Consider the following 23,964-nt stretch of genomic DNA (forward strand, 5'->3'; position numbering starts at 1 on the left):
ACCCAAATTCATTATCTATTGCTGCCCAGAAACCACCCCCAATAAGTTGGTTACTTAAAACAATGACTGATTTTCCTCCTGATTCCACAGGATGACAACCTGTGTATTTCTTTTGTTGTTCTCACCTGGAATCACTCATCAGCCTCTGTTTATCTCAGGATTTGACTGTAACTGGTGGGTTCACAGTGGCCTTGCCCAGGTATCTGGCAGTTGGTGTGGCTGTCACCTCTCCTCCAGTGGCTGTCACCATCTTGTGAGCTAGACTGGGCTTCTTCTCAGCATGATAGCCTGAGGGTTCATAGAGAGGGGATGGAAGCTTCAAGACCTCTTAAAGCCTAGTGCTAGAACTCAGTTTCCCTTTTGCCACATTCTATTGGTCAAAAGGGTCATAAGCCCTACCAGATTCAAGGGATGGAGAAATGAGCACCAACCTTAAGCTGGAAGAGTATAAGAGACACATTTCAAAGGAGAGTTGGGCATCATAGGAAGGGAGGACTTTGTTGCCATTAAACAATCTACTACCCATTTCATGTCACTGAATGAAAAGACTCAAGAATATAATGCTGTAAATTCTCTCCTAAATAATCTGTAAACTGAAATTCAATCCAATTTAATAAAAACCTGTATGTTGCTTTTTGTTGGACCTAATGAGTGATTCTCAAGTTGATGGAGAAGACGAAAATGAACACAAATGGCCAAGAAAAAGTCCAAACAGACAACATGGGAAGTCTGGCCTATAAGACATCAAAATTTACTAAAGGCTCATAATTCAAGCAGTGTGATATTGGCACAAGGACAGGTGCATAGATTAGCTTACTTTTTTTTTTAACTTGAGGGTCAAGGAAAAGGATTGTGCCTATGTTGACTTTTGTTATAATTGGGGGCATTTCAAATCAGTGGGAGGAATACTTTAATCACAGAATTAATGAATTTATATTCTTTTAGAAATAAAATTAAACCTATGCTTTACAGAGGTGTACAAGATAAAATTATCTTCAGATGGTACCATAAAATTATTAGGAAGACATATGGAAAATGGTCTTTTAGTTTAGAACGTATAAAGGAAAAGATTGATGCATTTGACTGCAAATTAATTATTCTATACCATAACAAAGTGAAGAGACAAGAGGTAGACTGAGGGGAAAATATTTGCAATGTCTCTTAATAGGGAGTTAATATTCAAAATGTATTTAGAGCTTTTATAAAGCAATAAAAAAAGAAGACGCAATAGGAGAATGAGCAAATAATTTAAGCAGGCAATCCAGAGAAAAGTAATTCAGATAACCACACATAAAACAAAGATGCCTGGCTTCACCAATAATCATGGATTATAAATTCAGGCAATGAGGTCACTTATTTTGCCAACAAATTTGTAAAACCTTTATGATTGGTTCTGTTCAGCAATGATAACTATGTGGAAAACAGGTAGTCTTATATATTCTTAAATGTTTTTGGAAGGCAATTAGTCAATTTCTAACCAAATTTGAAATTTTACACTGTAATTCCATCTTTAGAGATCTATACTTTCTGGAGAAACTCACACAGGCACAACAGATACACAGACTTGCTCATGGCGGGATGGTCTAAAATCAGAAAACACAAAAAACTATCTAAATTTCTGCCCATAAGTTAATAAACAATTTATTGACAATGTGTTCTATAGTACTATGAAGCTCTAAAAACTTAATTAGGCCCATGTGTATTGAATATATCAGGTGAACAAATGCAGTCATGGAACAATAGATGTCGATGCCACTTATATAGAAAGAGAAAAATCAATATATATTTGTATATAGGTAAACACATAGAAAAACTGTTAAAAGCATCTCTAGGGAGAAGAGTAGAAAGAGGGAGAGTAAAGGCATACAATTTTTGTATTATACTCTACATTTGTTACAGCTTATATCTTTTACAAAGAAAATAAATGCATTTAATATGGTATAAATTTTTTAAAAATAAAAAAATTATCTCATAGATTGGCCAAGTTCTACAACATTTCAAAGGCAGTAACTAGGAGGGTATGGGCTATGGAAACTTTCTCACAAGAGAAGATGTGGAAGAAACTTGGGATTTTTTTTCCTTGAGTAAGAGAAAAATTACATTTGCTCTCGGGAACAGAGCTATGGACAGTGGGTGAAAATCCAAGAGACAAATTAAAACTTTCTAGGCTTTCGAGAGAGCCAAATGTGAGAGGAGCTCTTCTAAAAGACAATGTGACCCATTTGTCACTGGAAGAGGCAAGAAGAGATGGGAGCAAGACCTGTCTTAGAAGCAGTAACCGTACTGGTGGGTAGGTGAAGAGGGGGCCAGGAAGACGTCATTTAAATCTAAGATTCTAGGATTCCAAATGTCCTGAGTGAAGGTTAGCACAAGAATCATGGGGCAAAACCTAAGCCATAGTCCATGAGTTATCTTGGATTCTGCGAAGAACTAAGTCATCATAAGAACTGGCTGGCTGTGCATAGCTTTATGAGAAAGTGCTTGGAATTCCGCTGTTACATGTCCATAGATAAGTTCTCTGTTTTAAGTTTCAGATCCTTTGCTATTGAAGTACAACCCACAGGCCAGAAGCATCAGCTCGTTAGAAATGCAGACTCTCAGGCTCTTCTGTAGCCCTAGTAGATCAGAATCTGTACTTTAACAAGATCTGCAAGTGATTCCTTTGCATGCATTTGAGAAGCACTGATCTGTCCAAATATTCATAGAACTCCTTTTATTCCTGAGCCTTCAAAGCCTGAATAAAAAGAAACAACCTACCACATGGAGAAAAAAAAAAGGCCCGGTAATTGAAGTTTTGACTTTTGTTGCTCAAAACTAGGTGGAAATGCTAAGCAGAAGAAAAGAAATGACTGTATGTGTGTGTATATACACTTGTATGTATGTATGTGTATATGCATAGTATAAATATATATGTCTATATACACACATATATGTGTGTGTAAAACCTAACTCTGCTTTCTAGCTGTCTGTTTTAGTGGGTAGTCATTGACTAGTTTACCATTTGTTTTGTTTTGTTTGAGACAGGGACTTGCTCTGTCACCCAGACTGGAGTGCACTGGCATTATTACAGCTCATTGTAGCCTCAACCTCAGGCTTAAGCAGTCCTCCTGCCTCACTCAGCCTTTCAAGTAGCTGAGACTACAAGCACGTGCCACCACATCTGGCTAGTTTTTTATTTTTCCTAGAGACAGGGGTCTCACTATGTTGCCCAGACTGGTCTTGAGTGTCTGGGCTCAAGTGATCCTCCCACCTTGACCTCCCAAAGTGCTGAAATTACAGGCATGAACCACCGAGCCTGGCCTTGTTTTACCTTTTTGAGGGAGTTTAGCCTGCCACCCTCTCAACAAATGAATGTCAGTCTCAATTTAATTAAACATTGACTAGAAAAAGATAAACATCTTAGAGATTTTTCTCATACATTTCATTTTGGCAGTTGTTATTACTTAGGACATCTTTAATGTCATTCTATATTTTCTGGTTTATTAAAAATTCTTCCTATTGTTTTCAGCATGTTAATTGGTTTTAAAGTTTAATTTCTTAATCTTGATTTGGCTTTTAGCATTTCACATCAGGATTATTTTGGGGGGTGGGTGGGTGGAGGGAGATTACTATACATGAAGAATGAATAACCTTTTAAAGTGAAAAAAGAAAGCTCCTAGGTAATTGGAAATATTCTAATTACCAGCTAGGGCCTTAGTAAAAATGTACTGGCTTCCAATTTATTGTACTACATTCATTTCCTGAGCCATTTTGGTGTTTTGCTTCTGCGCAAAGACATTCAGTGGAGAATAATGAATTCTGCAATGTGTGGGGACATCATAGTTAAACCTTTTGCTGGATTTTCAAAAAACATCCCTTTTCATAAACAGTTTTCTTAACAAGTTGTGTTGTCTCTCAGCAGGCTTTGCAGAGTTGAGAGCATATTCTACCCAACTGGCCCCAGATGGAAAATACTCTTTTGAAATTGGATGGCTTTTTAAGTGTAGCTCTCCACAGCTTGCTCAAGGAAAAAGAAAAAGTAAGCTCGAACAGAATGCATTTAGTGGCATGGTCTATAATTCCCCCAGCATCCCACATATTTGGATGTTTTTGCTTTTGGCAGTGGAATTTTTCTAATTTAATTAACTCATTAATGTTAGCAGATGACACAGTGTGAAAATTCTTTTCCCTAGCCACTTACATATTCTTCCAATCCACTGGAGTTATGTGTACACTTTATTTATTTATTTATAAAATTTATTTATCTGTTTTGTTTCTATACTGACCTTCCCTTTAAGAGTTCACAGGCAACATGTAGACATTTTATGTAATGTATTGTAAACCTTTTTTAAAGCAATAAATGGAGAAGAATCAGAGGAAAGAAATAAAGAGCAGTGGTGCAGGGGGAGATCTTTACAAAGGAAGAGTGGGAGAGAAAGAACAGATGGTTTGAGAAGAGCAGCCAGAGCTAAAATGCTTACCCTGGTCTAAGCGCATGCAATTCTGTCTCTTCGTTCTTAGTTCGTACATTGAAGATTAGCAATAGTTTGTGTCTGGAAATCAGCTGGCAACACCAGGAATGACAATAAAGGCAAGTCCTCCAGGGTTAGCTCAATAAAAAGTGAATCCTTCTTGCTCAACTCATGTACTTGTTCATTTGTTCATTCACATGTTTATTTTACCTTGCATTTTACTAATCAATATATAAATCTCCCTCTCTTAGATTTTAGGTCCCCTTGAAATTTGAAGACATGTATTCCTTTCCTTCCCTTCCTTCCCTTCCCTTCCCTTCATTTCCCTTTCCCTTTCCCTTCCCCTTCCCCGTTCTCTTCCCTTTCCTTCCCTATTCCCTTCCTCCTTCCCTTCCTCCTTTCCTTCCCTTCCTCCTTCCCTTCCTCCTTCCCTTCCCTTCCCTCCATTTCCCTTTCCCTTTCCCTTCCCCTTTCCCCTTCTCTTCCCTTCCCTTCCCTTCCCTTCCCTATTCCCTTCCTCCTTTCTTTCCTCCTTCCCTTCCTCCTTCCCTTCCTCCTTCCCCTTTCCCCTTCCATTCCCTTCCCCCTTCCCTTCCCTTCCCCCTTCCCTTCCCCATTCCCTTCCCTTCCTCCTTCCCTTCCTCCTTCCTTTCCTCCTTCCCTTCCTCCTTCCCTTCCTCCTTCCCCTTTCCCCTTCCCTTCCCTTCCCCCTTCCCTTCCCCCTTCCCCTTTCCCCTTTCCCCTTTCCCCTTTCCCCTTCCCTTCCCTTCCCTTCCTCATTCCCTTTCTCTGTTCCTCCCTTCTTCTTTTGTTTTCCTTTCAATCTTCAGGGCCTAACACAAGGCCTGGGACAAAATAGGTATAGAATACATATTACTTAATTTTGAATGAACGGATCTCTTTTAAGTGATTATACCAACAGATTATCTACTCCGGTATTTGAAAACAGGAATCATTTTAATCCCCAGAGTTACCTTGTTAAGGAGATTGTTATTATTATCTTAATTTTATCAGTGAGGAAACTAGAGCTAAGAGATGTGAAATAAGTTGCTCAAGGTCACAGAACTTGTAAGTGGCAGCTGGAGAATGTGAACTCAGGGTTGTCCGGGATGCTGCTACCCAAGATGATGGTGACATGGGACAGCAGGCTTGATGAAGCCTCAAGCAGTGATGAGGAAACTTCTTTGTGTTCCCACTGAGAATGAGACAGAATCCCCAGTTTCTGCAGCAAATGAATAAATATTGGTATTAGAAGGGTTGACACTGAATTGTATACTTAAAAAGGATGGATTTTATCATATATGAATTGTATCTCAATAATTTGTTTTAATAGTGAGAGAAATTACTGAATATTGGAAGTTGTTTTTTTTTTTTTGAAAGCAAATTTCTTTTAATGAGAACTCAGAATTAAACTTCAGAGGGACCCAATGTCATACTTCCATTCAGGGACTTGATACAAACAATTTAGTTTGAACTGCTATTAGCAGGTGGCAGGAGCCACCGTCAAATTAATCTTCAAATTGGAAAATACTGCTTCACCAGCTGTTGGGGATAAGTTGCAAATGGAATAATTTAGTATGGTTTGTAGCTATTTTGATGACCACCTCGCCTGGATACCTTCCCATAACCACTCTACTGGTCACCACCTCTTCCACGAGTTCTTCCTGCAAATCCTCCTCTAGATCCCCACTGTTGCTGTTGCTGATATTGTTCCTTCGACATGGCTACTTTTATTTCACATTTACTAAGACCAACATTGGGGTACTAACAGCTTTCTCTGACCTCTTTTCCTAAGGAACTTAGTTCAGATTCATAGCAATTTTTTGACTGCTCCAGTTCACTGAGCTGCATGTTGAAAAATAGACAAGATTTCCAGACTCAGACTTCCAGAACTCAGCTCCCTGAGTTCTCTGTGTTGACCTTAGCCATTTATCTGAGGACGGACCTATGGGAAAGTGATTCTTAGGGGCCTGTCTGGCATTTAAACCATCAACCAGAAGCTACTGAGGATTATTAGTGAGATGTTTAGTGAACATGAATATAGGAAACCATTTTTTAGAAACAATTTTCAACATCAGGCAGAATTTTCCTCCACTTGAAAGAAAAGGGTTGTCATGTCTCTCTGAGACTATTTCCAGCCACTGATTTATCTGGCAAGGATGAATACCACATGTGGGAAATTTGTTAGCATTTAATCTTCTTCTAAATCAGTTTCAGGGGGCTGGTAAGATTTTTAAAAATTTTATGGTTGAAAATTGCATCATTTGGCATGTTTTTATATTCATATTCAGAATGGACACAGCACTTTTCTGTGTGGGGGTGGTTTTGTTAAGTCAGAGTGCATGCGAATATACACACACATGCACACATACACTCATATACTCATGCACATGTACACACATGCTCATACATGCACATACACATGCACAGATGCACACTCAACACATACACATACACACAAGCATGCACAAACACACCCTTACCCATTTATACCACAAATAGTTGTATCAATAGGAGAAAGTTATTGAGCTGATATATCTTCCAAAAGGAGACTGCTGTATTTAAAGCATACAGAAAGCCAGTGCTTTCCTTTCTATGGACTTAATAAATCAGAATAAAAATATTTCAATACAAAGAGGACTGGAGTTTCAGACATTCTATTTGGTAGTGCTTTGAAAAGAGAGCTAGGTACACATGGAGAGCAGTGGGTAGAAAGGAGGCGATGGATTTGGGGGCATCTGTGTCATGGTTTTCGGCAACATTGGCCTTGCCATTTGAAGTTCTTTCCCTGAAACTCTACACGAAGGCCTCACTCTGAGGTTTTATGATATATGTACGTTGGAATCTAGATTTAATATTTCTACCTTTAGTCAACAATGTTTTCTGAATGAAAAGAAGGATCAGCTTAAGCAGCTTAATTTTGAATGATGAGCCTGAGAGTGGAGATATGGATAAAGGTATTTATCCAAATTGTTTGTGTCTAACATTTCTTTCCTTTGGGGTCAGGGTTTGCAGATTAAAAATTGTTGGGATGGTGGTGGCTAAGGAAAGGCCATTGCTGCTACCAACAATCATGTGTCCCTCAGCCCTTGAGAAAAGGACGGAGATCAAGAAAAGAGTGACATCTTCACCTTCCCAAACTGGTGCTCCATTGACTGCACCTTGGAAGTATTCAAGAATCTTAAAATAATAATGTTTGGCTCCCACCCCCAGAGATCTTGATTTATTCCATCTGGGGATGGGCCTTAATGACTTCCCAAGTGACTCCAACTAACATGCAACAAAGCTCTTAACTGATGGTTGCCAACCCTGGCTGTTGTTACTCTGATCCCTGGAGCCTACACCCCAAAGATTCAAGTGATTTTGGGTGGGACCTAGGCATTAATATTTTTTAACAGTTCCCCAGGTTATTCTAAGGTGCAACCAGGGTGGAAACCCTTGGAACTGCCTTGTCAATGACAGGAAACTTACCGTGTTCATTATTTGTCCTTGATGTGCTCTACTGTGCAGTTATTCTTTGCATGCCTACCGTGTGGGAGCTGGTGTGTTGGATGCTACAGGGAATATAACAATGAATTTGACACAGTCTCTGTTCTCCGGATGTTTATGAGGCTGCAAACAATTATATTTTGTATTGTTTGTTGCTTAATGAAGCTGACCAGAAAACATCTTGAATTTAGATGTGGAAAAGCTTGCTCGTGCATTATCTCATTGAAACCTCACAATGACCTGGTGAGAAAGGCATAAAAAATGTAAACTCACTGAAGTTAGGAATTATTCAAATTTACATGGCAAAGAAAGCTAGGAACCAAATCTTCTAATGCCTAAGCAAGAGAGCCCTTTTGGCATTACTATTTTTCTTCATTTCTTCTGGCAATACAATAAATATATCAAAGCAGAGATGGGAAATGGCAGAATCAGAAAGGCAGAAATTAAGATGGAGAAAGTGGTGTCTAGATCAGGTGTGAGTGTGTATCTGAGTGAGTGAGTGAGTGAGTGAGTGAGTGAGTGTATGTGTGTGTGTGTGTGTTACTGTGTGTTTGTGAGGGAATATGCCTTTGAGATTTTATTCGATGGTGTAGTTTTGTTACTTTCTTGAAAATTATACAGCCTGTTAACAAAGTATAGCAGAAAATAGAATTTACTGACATCTTTAGAAAGATTAAAAATATGTCTAGCATGAAAAGACCATTACTAACTGTGAGAAAAATTGTAAAAAAGTTATTAAGGTCAACTTAGATTTCCACAGATACTGAGTAGAAGTATTTTCACCAACTAGAGATGGGTGCATGTGAGGGGGAAGGGAAGATTAGTATCAATAACTATCAGTCAATAAAAGGATGCTTAATTTCCTGTCTTCCTTCAACTCCATGACTGTTTTCTTCCCCATGGAGGGAAGGCGAGGCTTCCAACCCACTGCTCTGAGGAATGTATGTATTCTTTTATAACCAGAGATGTTGAAAGACATAGAAAAGACATTAACACTACTAGGTTATGGCTCATTGTAGGTGCAGGTAAATAGTTTTTAGGTTGGTGACATTTTAAAGTAAAGACAAAATGTTTTCTTTGGGGCTTGGGTGTGTCTGGATATGCTTGTCTGAAAAAACAACCTCACTCTTGTAAATATGTCTAGTATTTCTTTACTAAACAAAATTGTATTTTTGACCTGCTCTTTATATGTTCACAAAGACAGCTGTCAACATTCATTCATTCATTTATTCACGCAAACAGCAAATGCTCTTCATGTTGCTATGCATTAGGCATTATACTGCCTAGGGGAACACAGAACGTAAAATGCTGTCTCTGTTCTCTAGAGGCTTAGTGTTTATTAGAAAATAATTCCAGACGATTATTTCAGAAGACTCACAAGAACGAATCCAGGTCTTTCCCAAGGAAGGCTTGCTGCCTGTCCAAAGGCATCTCCATGGGCTGTGCATCAAACATTGTCAAGTGTAGAAAAAGGAAATTACTATAGATGTTTCAAGCAAAGAGGGATTTAATGCAGGGATTTTTATGCTGGTGTTGAAAGGGCTGGCGAAGCCAGAGGGATAAGGTGGCAGTGCTCACAGACTGGGGCGTTGCTGGTGCCCTTTCTTAGCTGTCCTTCTGTTGGAGGAATCACAGAAGTTACTGGAGCCTGCAGTCACCTGCTGTTGATGCTGTTCTGCTAGACTGGAAGCAGAATGGCTTCTCCTTTCCTATTGCCTTCTAATCTCCTCTCACTGCCTCCCATTGGCAGAATTCAACGTTAACACACTGACCAAGAAGTCTTAATCATGTTTGCACCCGTACGTGCACAACACAGAGAAGAGTACAGCAGGGCAAGGTGAGGCGGGAAGCGGGCAGTAAGGTCCAACGGTCACATAACAAGCAGACAGGCGTGGAGTCTGGAGGCAGCCACCATAACCACCACCACTCAGAGGTTTCCCTTAGTGTTTTAGCCTTAGGAATTTGATTAATAGAACACTCAGATATGATTTGAAACCTGACTGAAAATAACTGTTATGGACTGAACCACGTCTCCTGCAAATTTCATACGTTGAACCCCTAACTCCCAATGTGACTGTATTTGGAGATAGGGCATTTAAGGAGATAATTAAGGTTAAATTAGGTCGTAAGTGTCGGTCTTTAACGTGCTAGGACTGGTGTCCTTAGAGAAAGAGACATGGGGATGTGCATACACAAAGCAAAGGCCATGTGAGGACACAGTGAGAAGATGTCCATTTGCAAGACAAGGAGAGAGGCCTCACCAGAAACCAACTCTGCTAGCGCAGAAAATAAACGTCTGTTGTGTAATCCGTTCAGTCTGTGTTATTCTGTTATGACAGCCCAAGCTGACTAATATACTAACCAAATACATAAATAATAAATATAAAGAGTCAGATGTCAAATTGTCATTTTTAGTTTGCACCAGAAATGGAATTTTTCAAAAGATTTTCTACTTGTATTTGCTGGTCAGCATATTCTTCTTCTGTGTTACTACACAGGAATCAAATAACATTGGAAGGTTGCTTGATCACCCTAGTCTCTGAATTAGTTGAGTTAGATGGATGGTACAAACGGCCCAGGTAATCCCAGGCATCTTTAGGATATGATATACTCATTTCCCCCCTGGATCTGCGGTCTCTGCTGGATGTATGTAGTCTTTTCTGAATAGTGAAATAACTACAGTGTTTCAGCCTTTTTGATATTTTCTTTGTTAATGACGTCCCTTTTCATATTGCTGCATCCTGGTTGCCATTTCGTTTCTTTTAGATAGTCTTCCTTTGATCCACTTGGATAAATTTACTCTGACCCTTTCCACGATTGTTTTATGGTCTGACTCACAAATTTTCACCTTCTTGGAGTGGGGCCAGTATGTGTAGTTAGGCTGGGAATTGGCTAGGATACACTGGTCTAATTGTACCGCTTGTTGCCATTGTCAACCCTGATTGGACTGTACCTTTATCATTGGCTAACGCTTGTGATATATTGTTGCTAAACAACTTGAATATTATATCTGCCTATATTATTGGTACCATAAAATATGAAAAGAAATTGACCAAATCCATTTGGGAAGCTACTGAATCAGCTTTCCACATAGGCACATTGGGCTATTTGAGAACTATCAAAAGGATCCCCATTTCCCAAAATGACAGCCTCATCTGCCTAAGAAGAAGCATAAAATTTAGTAGCTAGAGTTGCTCTTAATGAGTTTAATCATATTTTCCAAAAGGGATGATCTATATATCTAATATTTAAGTCTTACCTACATGTATCTGTCCCCAGCCTAACTATTTCAATGACTTGTCTCATTAATCATCACAAAACCCTACTCTGAAGAAGGTCCTATTATTAATGCCGTCGCATAGAGTAAGCGTAGAAACTTAAATAGGTTAAATAATTTGTTGAATATTACCTGCTAGTAGGGAGTAAGGTAGGAAATTTAAAGCCTAAGATTAACTTTTGTGTTTAGAATAAGAGCTGAGAGAGACACTTTAGCCTCCAAGCCTCTGCAGTTTTTGCCTACAATTCAGCACTTTTTTCACACATTCTCTTCCTGGCTATTTTCTTCCTAAGAAATAGGTCCTCTCTTAACAAAGTTCTTTTCTGATTCCTTCCCAGATGAAAGGCTGTTCCCTCTACCTGAAGTGATCTTTACCCATCTTTTACATGGCTGGCTTCTACCCTAACCACTCAATCCAAAAGCAATCCCCGTTCATGTGCTTCACTTTTTTTTTTTTTTTTTTTTGAGATGGAGTCTCTCTCTGTCATCAGTCAGGCTGGAGTGCAGTGGTGCAATCTCAGCTCACTGCAATGTCCACCTCCCGGGTTCAAGCAATTCTCCTGCCTCAGCCTCCCGAGTAGCTGGGATTACAAGCGCACACCACCACGCCCAGCTAATTTTTTTATTTTTATTTTTAGTAGAGACAGGGTTTCACCATGTTGACCAGGATGGTCTCGATCTCTTGACCTCAGGTGATCCGCCTGCCTCAGTCTCCCAAAGTGCTGGGATTATAGGTGCGAGCCACGCCGCCCGGCCACTTGGCACTTTTCTCCACCTGCTAGGGGTTATTTCCTTCATACTGTACCTACCACAGTTTGGAGCTGTTTGTTTGTTTGCTTGTTTTCTATATGCCTCACTAAAATATGAGTTCCACAAAGGTGGAGACTTGGACTTTCTTGTGCATGACTGTGTCACTAACATGTAAGGACTGTATTCCATACAGTATTCCTAGGGTATTCCTACTGTCTTCCATACAGTAGGCCCTCAGTTCATATGTGCTAAAGGCCAAAGCACAATCTATTGTGAGCTATCAAACTCCCATGCTCTTTGGGATCAAGACTTAGGGTGTGTTTTTGGTGGAGAGGGAAATATGAGGGCCTGAGTAGTCGCTAGCTGGTTAATTATTGCAGAGGGTGTTCTGAGCTACCAGTGTATACAGTCCCTGAGCCTGGGGGAGGGGGGATGCTACAAAGTGGGTAGGAACAGCTGAAAGTAGAAAAGGCAGCCTCCCAAACAAATTTCAGTTGACTAGTGGTCGTGCCTATAGCAGGATACAGAACTAACTTCTTTTCTGAAAAATATTGCCTAGAATTTTAGAGAATGATATTGAAAAACTTGGATTTTATCCTAAATTCTGATTGAACTCTTAAGAAAGTCTCTGAGTGGACAAGTGATGTATTAAAATTAGTGTTCTCAAAAGTAAGAGATGAAATGACTAAGGTGGAGGAAGAAGCCTAAGCTGGAACAGGAGCCCATCAGTTTCCCATGATGACTATAGTTTGGACATTCCCCATCTGAGGCACCGCTGTCTCAACCCTCTTGATGAAGAAAACCAAGAGAGAGAGCCCACATCCTGTGGGCCATGAAATCCTGCCTGTTTGATCCATGTCAGACTTGCAGTAACTGAGAGTTGTGGAACATATTTCTTTTCAATTATATTAAAGAATTAATTGGTATAACATTGTATTTCATCTCTTCTGCATCAGCAGTACAATGGCTATGTTTATTTACAAGGATTATGAGTAATTTCTATACCTCAAAGTGCCTTCGGAATCATCAAGGATATATTGATATAATATTTCAGGTTAACTGTTTTTACATGTAATCTGTGGGTAATTATAACTTACATATGAGTTGTAATTTATGGCATCTAAATCATATTCCCATACATCATTTGATTGCTATCATCATGTTTTGCAGTTGAGAAAAATGAGTTTCCAAGAGGTTAAATGACTTGTCCAAGGTCACTTGGCTAGTGGATAAGAAATCCTGGACTGGGCTAGGCTTGGTGGCTCATGCCTGTAATCCCAGTACTTTGGGAGGCTGAGGTGGGCGGATCACGAGGTCAGGAGATTCAGACCATCCTGACTAACACGGTGAAACCCCGTCTCTACTAAAAATACAAAAAATTAGCCTGGCGTAGTGGTGGGCACCTGTAGTTCCAGCTACTCAGGAGGCTGAGGCAGGAGAATGGCGTGAACCCAGGAGGCGGAGCTTGCAGTGAGCCGAGATCCAGCCACCACACTCCAGCCTGGAAAACAGAGCGAGATTCCATCTCAAAAGAAAAAAAAAAAAAAAAAAAATCCTGGACTGTAACCCATTTATTTTATTTCAAGCCTTTTACATCTTTGTGAAAATTGGAAGCTAGCACTTAACATATATGATGAATCCTTATTAACCAGAATACTTAATCATTCTAGAAAAAGCAATCTCAGTGGAGTTCGGGGCTGAACTATATCTAATATGGTAAAAATACAGTGGGTGTTCTATAAATACTCATTGACAGTAATGACATCACCCACCATTCATTTTGAATCAATCTATCCCCAGAGGAATGTATCTTACAATGTTCCTCAAATATTTTTAAATTACATATTTTTTTAAATTAAATATTGACAACAAAGTTCATGTTTCAGTTTCCCTTCATTGGACCTTGAGCTCAATAACTCTTGGTTGTGGAGCGTGGTTTTGTCGGTTTGATCTCATGGAATTTGCAGACAGCATCGATGTGCACAGTAACAGAAAGATTCTGGCTGATAGAGAGAGGACGGGTGTGGAGCAAGTGTGGCATGAAACGGAGACTGTTTGCTTTTTTCCACAGTCTGCTGATTCAACCTGCAAACCCATTCCCCAACTCCATTAGCAAAACCTATAAAAACACAGGGGCCGCCATAAAGACGACTCTGACATTTGTAACACGGAGTGGTCTTTTGAGTTGAGAGAGCCCAGTTCTATACTTATGATTTGGGACTGGATATATTTTGACTTCAATGCTTGTTTCTGGTTAGACAGTTGAAAACAAAGGTCTAAACACTGTGCACTTGGATAGTAAAACACATGTTCACTCTTTTCAGTGACCCTGGAAACAGACGAGGGATTCTTATAAGTCACAAAAGAAAATAACTAACTTCATCCATGGAGGGAAAGAGACAGCTTGAGAAAAGGGACTTTGGAAAAAGGCTGTCCCTAGACAGCAGTCTTGTGGTAAGTACTAAATATTCATTTACCACTCTATATGTTTTGGCTTTGAATGCATGATTCTTTGACTGTTATTTCCTGAACCCTGTGCTTTTGAAACATCTCTTCCAGTTACACCATTAGCAACATCCCCTGAGATTTTGTTTCATTTATTTTTCACAAACTCAAAAACCAGCAAATTATTGGAATGTTTGTATAGTGTCTTAATAGGCAAATATCATAACCTGTCAACATTATATTTAATTATATTAATTCCAGCTGATGTAGACTTCAGCCTATACAAAAACACTACTGTATACTAATGCCAAATGCTAAGCCTATATATAGTTGTTCCATCCCCCATTTATCTTAACCTTGGGGGTAAGTTGAACAAGAATTCAATACAACTTCAACTATTGAAGAGCCGAGGAAGTCTTAGAGATCTCCTTAGGTATGTGCACTAGTTCAGTTGTCTGTAAACTTTCTTTCTAAGAGTTTTAATGAGGATGAACATCATTCTTAACAACCTGGTAGGGTTTGCTATCAGGTGTGAGAATCTGCTTAGTCCAGTGAAACAGGCTCATTCGCTTTAGACTAAGTCTGATGGTTGGCTACTCTTCCGCAGTCTCTGGGCTAACGTGTGTGTCACCTTTTCTGTTACACAGTGCCTGCGAGCAGAGCAAGGAATCAAATCAAGCAAACTTGAAATAGAAAGCAAACTTTCTGAAATAGAGATTTAGCTTGGTTCCTTCTTGTGCACATTTTATAGGGATGTGTTTTATTCACTTGTATATTCTCAGCACCTGGCCTGGAGTCTAGCAGAGTGGGGGTTCAGTGAAATATTTGTTGGTTCGATTTATCCATTATACCTATCAAACTTTGCAGCTGTAGGTCTTGCTCTGTCATGAACAGATTAGTTATTTACCTCCTAATGACTGAGACTCCACCTCACAAATTGTTCATAGATGTGAGTTTCTGGGACTTGAGAAGAAGATTGTGTTAAGCATTTATGTCAAATTCTTCTCTCCTTAGTCAGAATCAACATCTGTGTCTATTTGGGCTGTGCATTGACCAGCATACCTTTAGAGGCTAAGTTTGGTGTATATTATTAAGTCCTCCTCTCTGTAGATCTGACCCCATCTCACCTCCTACGTCTTGCTAACTCCAGGTTGAATGTGGTGACACTGGTGTGTGAGCGTGTCTGGGTGTCTGTGTGTGTGTGTGTGTATGTGTGTGTATTCCATTTTCAACTTCTGGGAAAACTTGGGATAAAGAGATAATTTCTCAGCCTCTCCTTTGCAGAAGAAAAACACTTTTTACATATCAGCATGCCAATAGGGTCTGTCTTAGGCCTAGGTTAAGGACAGAGACAGCCATATGGTATGATGTGAGCAGCTCAAGAAAGATTCTCTTAACCCAGAAATATCATCGATATTGGTTGTTCCCCAAAGCCGTAGATTTCTGCCTCAGATCTCAAGTTTTATGCCAATACCCTATCAAGTTAAACATAATAAGCTATTGGCTTTCAATAATTCATAGTAGCATTCATTAATAAACGGCCTTGGATCTCTGCCAAATGTCAACCAGATGAGCAGAATTTTGTTGAGGGAATTGGTAAAACAGAAGAATGCAGAGCCCAGAATGCTGGGAAGGCAGGGATAGGGCAGGACAAGACAGGGGGGATCTTAGGTACCTGTAGATCAGAAAAAGGGAAACAGTGTCAATGCTCATATTTAAATTTTACCTAAAGATAGATTGGAAATGGGCATAAGTAAAATCCTGTCACATTACCAGTCTAGCTGAAAACCTTAAATCGAGCTTGCATTCTTTTTGGCATATGGCTGTACCCTGAAACTTGTTGAGGGCTGCAAATATGTTTCTTGACTTGCTGGCATAGAAGAACGCTGTGAAAACGAGAACTTGTTTGGCACCACCTGAGAAACTTAATCCTGTTAAGTCTCCCTGTATCATGCTTAGGAGAGTTTTTACACTAGTGAAATCGTTTCCTTGTTTCCTAGAGGCAGACTGTGCTACATCTGCATGCCCAGATTGGGAAAATTCTGAAAAAGGATGTCCTTTCCTATCGCAGTGTGTAGGGGGGTACTTAAATGCTATTCAACATTATTTGCACTTAGGCCAAGTGACTACAATTTTGCCCTCTGTTGTAGTATTATGTTCTGTTCTTCAAATGAGAGGCTACCTCTGGGACAATAGCAGCTAGAGTATTCTTTTTGAGTTGATTCTTTGGGAATGGGAACCTGAAAGCATGTTGAATGAATTCCAACTGTCAGAAAGAAAGCTGGACCAGGGATGAGATCAAAGATGCCTGGCCTGTGAAGGATCTGAACTCAGAACGTTGCCCTCTTCTTCAGCTCTATGCTGAAGCCACACAAATTACTAGGCAAGAAGCAGGTGGGGAAGATTCTGGATAAGGGCTGCTGTGAAATACAAGAAAACAACAACAACAAACCTGGCATTACAGTACAGTTTTCATTCCCAGTGCATGTTTTTTATTTTATTTTTTGAATCTAGAATGCTAAAGTGAAAATGGGTTATCCAGCCCCCTCACTTTTCAGACTACTTAAGGCCCAGAGAGGTTATCTGCTCTTTCTGAGCTCACACGCTAGGATTACACCAAAAGTAGAAGAATCTGTCACTTAAGTTCTTTATCTTTCATTATATACTATCCCAGGAAGAGAAGATGTCCTTTTGGGAAACTGAATAGAGGAAAGAGAAACATATTACGTTCTTCAGTCTTGAAATTCCATTGCAGTAATAATCACGACCCATATTTTTGAGAGTTAGGGGGCCCAGAGGTAATTTCCACTTTCAGATCTTGCAGGAAAATATTCTCATAATGTATTGCAAGAATAAGGTGCTATTAACTTCATTATACTTTTTATTTTATATAATCAAATCACTGAAGTGTTGAGTAGAAATTATAGCTCCCTTGCAACAGCTTTTACATTTTTAGACTTGAGGAGCCACAGAATAAAGAAACTCACAGTACAAAAACTGAAAAAAGTTCCAGTTGGGGAAAATGAGTTTGTGGTCCTTAGTCACGTGGCATGGGGGAGGGTTTGACTGTATGTGGTGCACACATATACGTGTCCACGCACGTGTGTCCTGGTAACACACTGAAATATTCATTGATGGTGATTTTTTTTTTTTACTTTATAACTCACCCTTTTAAAAGAGAAAGTGATACATAAGTGAAACCGAAATGAAAAATATGTTTCATTGTTGGGGCTAAAGACCCAGGGAGAAAGACAAGTGACTACAAGTTTGCCTTCACCAGTAGGAGTGTGTGGAGTAGCCATATGTTCACAGCAAGTACGGTCTTCTCTCTGATAGCAATAAAAATCACCCCAGAAATAGAGGCCTCTTCTTGACCCAAAACTGTTCAGCCCTCCCTAGGATGCTTTTTGATCAGAAAAAGTCATCATTTCACACTGTGCTCTTTTATTTGCCAGACTCATTCCCGGGCTGCCCATGTAGCTCTTTGACACTTGTAGCTGTGATAGCATTTAACTGATGAGTATGCTGGAGCGTGAGTTATCTTTCTTACCAGCTCACATTTAAGTAGCAAACATTCTCTTTTTAATTTTGGGGAAATACATTTAGCTTTTAAGCACAGATGAGATTAGCAGTATGAATTACTTCTTGGTATCCTCTTTTCTTCTCGCCCACAAAAGGAAGACAAAACGTTTGCCACACTAAACCTTCTGCTCTGACAGGTGAGCTTGTAGAGGAAGAAAAGGAACTGCACATATCCCTGAATTCATCCTTCAGACTCTTGACTGTTTGTATCCAAATCATTATAGTAATCAAGCCTTCCGCAACATTCATTAACACAAAGTCAATCAACAAGCACTATTGAAAACCAGCTATGGGGATGTGCTGGATGGTTTGCATTTTCCTTCCAGATCCACTCTTTATCCTTCACTACCTGGCCAATCACATGTGGAGGATGTACCACATGGACGTTACCTTCTGGAATCTGGTTGGGTTTGGCCAATGGGAGAAGGAGGTCCTGCTGGCCTCCTAGCAGGAGATCAGAGGTTGAGGTATTTGTTTTCCTACTCTTGCCCTGCCTGGTCATGGACCACAGGAACTGGGCACCTTTGCCTAAAGTTGCAGCTTTTGTTGGACAACCCTCTCCCCAGAACTCTAGCTATAGTGAGAACCGCTGCTCTCTCTGTGTTCTGGCACCTTCTGTTTCCCCATTCCCCTTAAGGATTCTTCATAGTAATGGCTCTTGGATGTTGTTAGCCCATCTTTTGTTGGTTTGACTTAGCTCTGTCTACAATTCAGTGAACAGTCCCTTTAGCAAACTCTCCTCAATTAGATGCTTTGAGTGTGTCATCCTGGTCTCCCTGGCTGACACAGGGAGATAGGCTTCCTCAAGTGCTTCTAGTTTATCTGGGGAAGCTGTCCTAATAAGCGGAAAAAAATATCATCAGATGAACAGTGTGTCACTGACAGAGGTAGGAGCTGAGGTCACTCTGGGAAGATGTGAGGAGGGGCCATGGGGGAGCTGTAGTTTGAAGCAACAGAGGGAATTTGGTAACTGCAGACTGAGACAGTAGAGAAAAAAGAGGCAACCCAAGGATATTGGTCCTGCATCCTTTGGTGCCAACTCATGTTATTATTGATTTTTTTTTTCTCCCAGGGAAACTTCTTCCTCATATTGAATTTAAATCTCTGCTGTTTTATGTCCAGTTGTGCGCCCCCTGCCCCGCCATTTAGTGACTAGATATAATTCTGAAGTAGGAGTCAGCAAACTCTTTCTGTAAAGGTCTGGATAGTAAATATTTCAGGCTCTGCAGGCCACATAAGTAGTTACAACTGCTTACCTTTGTTGTAGGAAGAGAGCTGCCTCTGAAGACACATGATCAAATGTAGCTATTTTCTTAAAAAAAAAAAAAAAACCACTTTAATTACAAAGACAGGCAGTAGGCTGGATTCTAATGGCTATCCGCATGCATAAGAGAAATGGGAATTTTGAAAGTCCTGGTTCACATTTCCTGGGTGCTGATTTTCTAAGTAGTGATTTGTGTTTACCTTCAGTAAATGTGATATGAGGGCAGGCAGAGGAACAGGTTCAGGCTGTTATCAAAGGTACGTATACCCCAGTAGGAAGAGTAGGAGGACAGAAAAATGTTTAGAAGGCATTTCCTAATATTTAGAAAATATTGACATAGAGTATGTTCAACCCTGCTGATACGTCTTCTAAATGCAAAATAGAGGTATTGCTGGTGCTGCTCAGTACAGCCTACAGCCAGTGGGTTACGAATAGTAAGAAAACAAAAGTCTTCATTCTGTACTGCTTCAGGGATGACTGGATCTTTCCTGACTCTCACGGTTCTCTTGTTAGACCTCCTCTTACCATAGGGATGCTGTACAGAGCCCAAAACACCAGCTTCCTATAGAAGGTTTCCGGCTACTCTAATCTCAGTCCCCTTTGACCATGTCTACTGATGGAAACGTATATAAAGTACTGTTTGCCCTGTGCCCCTGGCCACTGGGGACATGCCCAGTGGTCCTCTGGGAAGCCTGGAACATCTTTGTTCTCTGATGTCAAGATGGTTTTGAGATTTCCCAAATGAGCACCAAGTCAGGGAGGGACAAAGAATGAGAGGGAGTTGTTCTTTTCCTCCAACTGCCTCATTTCCTCTTCCTGGGCTATTATTTCAGTGTCTCTTTGATGTACTTAGAAAAGAGACCATGGCCTGAGCCAGGTATCAGAAGATAGGGTGATGTCTGAGGATCTAGTGAAGGCCATTTTTAGGAAAAAAGCAAGTGGCAGAGAACAGACTAGCTTTGGCCCGGTTTAGCAACCTTTCCAAAGTGTCCTGTGGACATTTTGACTGTGCCCCCTTGAGAGTTGGCAGAGGTGGAGTTAGAGACGTGTCAAACCCTTAGACAAGTATCTACCCGGCGAATCTGTCCACCAGCCGAGCTCGGCCCATCACTGCGGGTCCAGAAATGCAGAAGTGCCCTGCCCACCTGTTCTCCAACAGTGCAGATCTCCGGGTCCCGTGGATTGAGCTGGGAGCAGATGAGCTATGGAGAGGCAGGGGAGGCTGGGCCAGGTGGGCACCACCCACAGGTGCCACTTGCTGCAAGTCTTGAGGGGAGTCCCAGAAGAATGAGAAGAGATCAGATCCTAACAAGAGAAGTCTTGGAGGGCCATTGAAGGTCTGCAGCAACACTGGTGCTGAGCACAGAGTCTGAATGCAGGACAGAAGTAGACTAGGTCCAAGCAGTGGGCATAGAGCATGTCAGTAACGAGGATGGCAGAATCTAATATCAAAGCCACTTTGGCAGACAGCTCAGCATGTTCACTCAGTGAATCATGTATTAAGTCTCAACCAGGATGGCTTCCTTCCCTTAGTAATAGTAGCTGAAATGTATGGAGGCTTAATATAGGCCAGGCATGCTGCTCAATACTTTATATGGAAACTACCATTTAATACTTAACGACAACCCTTTAAGGTAGGAACTCTAATTATCCCTATTTTACAAATGAGAAATCTGAAGCTTAACAAGTTAATCAACTTCCTCAAGGCAATAGAAATATTAAGAGGTAGAGATGGGATTTCACTTCAGGTCTGGCTACCCCCAGACTACACTGGGTCTGCACAGCTAACAGCTCTGAAGTAGAAAACTCCTTTATGCCAGTGACTGGGAGCTCCTTCACGGTGCTTCACAATGTGAAAGAACATCAGCTGCCTCAACAGGACGAGACCATGTGCATTAGCACACCTGCCTCATCTGTGCCCAGTGACGAGCCTGCGGTTTAGAACAGTCTAGAGCAGAGGGAGGCCAGACTTGGTTTCGGCAAAACAAATGACAAAGGAGTGGTGGTAGGAGGGGGAGACTTATAAGGAATATAGAACATGGATCTAGGTCTGTTTTCTGATCTTTTGATTTTCTGATGAACCAGACCTTGAAACCAACTTTAGAAGAGACTGCAATTTATGAGAGAGAGAGAGAGAGAGAGTGTGTGTACACACACATACCCATATATATGTATAATTTTGTGTTTTTATTCATATGAGGACGGATTATGGCATGTACATGTACAAGGTGGAGTTATTGACTAGAATGGGAGAAGAGTAGGGAGAACCTGGTGAGTGATGGGGCCCCTCCAGCATCTAGTCGTCCCCCAGCATGCAATGGGGTTTATGACTTGAGTGATGGTCCTACCAAATGGCCACACATTCCCTCTGCTGGGCCGCTGACTGATGGAGGTGAGTAGAGAGTCAGCAGCATTTCCCATGAAGAGATTCTGGAAGAAACGCCATTTGTCTGCCCAGCACTTGGAATTGGTGCTGCCTCCTCTGATGTTGCCTGAAGGAGGATCAACCTTCATTGTGGTTGTTACTCACTCTGAATGGCTCCTTTGCTTCCTTCTCTGCTTCCTCTCATCTCTGAAGAGAAGGCAGGCTGCCGTCAAAGCCACATGTTCCGGAGTTGTTATGAACACGCCCCTTCCTGAGCTGGCATAATACCTACTTCTGGCCTTTTCACATTCCCACAGGCCTGTGTGCTCTAGAACAGGGTTTCCCAGCCTTGACACTATTGACAGTTTGGACCTGATTGTTCTTTTTCATGGGGGCTGTCCTGTGTATTGTAGGATGTTTATTGGGATATCTGGCTTCTACCCGTTGGATACCAAGAGTACCCCTCCCTCATTGTGACAACCACAACTGTCTCCAGACATGGCCATTATATTTCCTGAAAAGAAAAATCACCCCTGACTGAACTCAACTGTAGATTTCCTGAGGGCATGGACCGTGTCATCTTTACATTGGATTCCTAAAGTCTGACACATAGAAAAAGCTTAGGAAAATGAATGAATGAGTGATTGAACTTAGCAGTGAGCAGCTGCTTATGAACCAAATACACAGTTGTGGGGGTGTTGAATATGGGATAAAGGGGCCCCACATGCAGCACGCCCAGGGTGCTGTTTGGGAAGGTTGGAGAGAGGAAATGGCATGCTGCTTTTCAGGTTTGCCCAAGGATGATTCTAGTGTGTAGCTGGAACTACAGGTTCCCTCCACCACACCCGGCTAATTTTTTGTATTTTTAGTAGAGATGGGGTTTTACCGTGTTAGCCAGGATGGTCTCGATCTCTTGACCTCAGGATCCACCTGCCTCGGCCTCCCAAAGTGCTGGGATTATAGGCATGAGCCACGGCGCCCAGCCGGTATATTTTATGTTATATGCATTTGTACATTTTTCTGGGGAGTGAGTCTGTAGGTATAATTAGATTCTCACAGGAATCTGGGATGCAAGAATGGTTAGGTGGCTTCACCTGCCATTAGTGCTGACCACAGCGCCTGCCTGGATGGCTGCCCTTGCTGGAGTCATGGAGCAGGAGCTCTGGTGACACCTGTTTCATTCACCTGTATTCAGCTGCTGCGATAAGTGTTGTCTGCCAGCATCAGAGGTAGTTCTTTGCATCCTTGTTGTCACTGAGATCACCAAATAGAAATAGGAACTGGACACATTTTGAAAGCCTTTTATAAATGCTGTGTTATTGACAGATGATGAAATGAGACTGCTTCTGTAGCAGAAATAAGTACAAATGAGTAGAGATGTTTGCCTGGCATGTTCCGTGTGTTCTTAGGGCTCCAAGATCTATTTGTCATTCTCCTGTTGTCTCACCATCTTTCAACAATGGGAATCATCAGATCATACAAGTTTCCATGGCAACTGAGTTTTCCGCATCATCCTCTGGCAGCCTAGGATCGTTCCCATGGCAGACTCTCTAGTGCTTTGTCCATAACAGGAGGTGGAGCTTACATCGATCCCTTTAGAAGCTGGTCCCAAACCTAATAGGCATCTGGGTGTTCTCTCTGATATGTGCCTGCTCTTCTTTTTCGAGTTTCTCATTGATCAGCAAAGGAATGGAGCACCTACTGGGTGTGAAACACAGTGCAATGAGTGCTAAGAAATGCAAACTACGATTTCTGCTTTGCAAAGCTTTAAAAAAAAATCTTGTCACATATACACAAATCATAATACCAGGAGGTATACAGTGGTGCAAACAACAAGACTGATGGGGTTACAAAGAGGAAGTTGTTCTTCTGGCTATATTGATCAGAGAGGGCTTCCCCAAGGAGGAGGGCTTTCATATCTTCCTTCAATAAATTGGTCCAAATTTAATATATGGTGTACCTGAGTTCCCCGAAGCAGAAATTTATAGAGAAAGCCACAGTGTCTAAAAGAATGGGGTGTGACTCCAGGGCGCCAGGCTTGTACTTGAGAAATTGCCAAGACCCTAAGCAAGGTCTACTATAATCTTGAATTATTGTCCTAACTTTCCTCTTACCCCCTCTGGCCACCCCTCCTGACTCCTCTAACATCCTCTTACCCCTAATTCCTGATGCAAGGCAAAATGCATCACATAGCTAAATCATTTTCATCTTTTCTTCTCATCCATTTATCAGTGTATACTGTACAAACTGTATATATATTAGCTGTATTTCAGCAGCTTAGGTAACTTACACTAATTTACCACTCAGCAGTATAGTTCATGATTATCAATTAATATTTATT

At 40.9% G+C, this 23,964-nt stretch overlaps 1 protein-coding gene across 1 annotated transcript in view; it reads left to right on the forward strand.

Annotated features, from left to right (window-relative positions):
- The window catches only part of NCKAP5 (NCK associated protein 5), a 944,753-nt gene that overhangs the window by 99,298 nt on the left and 821,491 nt on the right, over positions 1-23,964 (forward strand). The window contains exon 2 of the mRNA XM_030917014.1: positions 14,292-14,421. Within this exon, the coding sequence (XP_030772874.1) occupies positions 14,353-14,421 (69 nt within the window). The 5' untranslated portion in view covers positions 14,292-14,352. The remainder of the gene's footprint in view (positions 1-14,291; positions 14,422-23,964) is intronic.

This window comes from Rhinopithecus roxellana, chromosome 14 (genome assembly GCF_007565055.1).
Source record: "Rhinopithecus roxellana isolate Shanxi Qingling chromosome 14, ASM756505v1, whole genome shotgun sequence".
Taxonomy (NCBI): Eukaryota; Metazoa; Chordata; class Mammalia; order Primates; family Cercopithecidae; genus Rhinopithecus; species Rhinopithecus roxellana.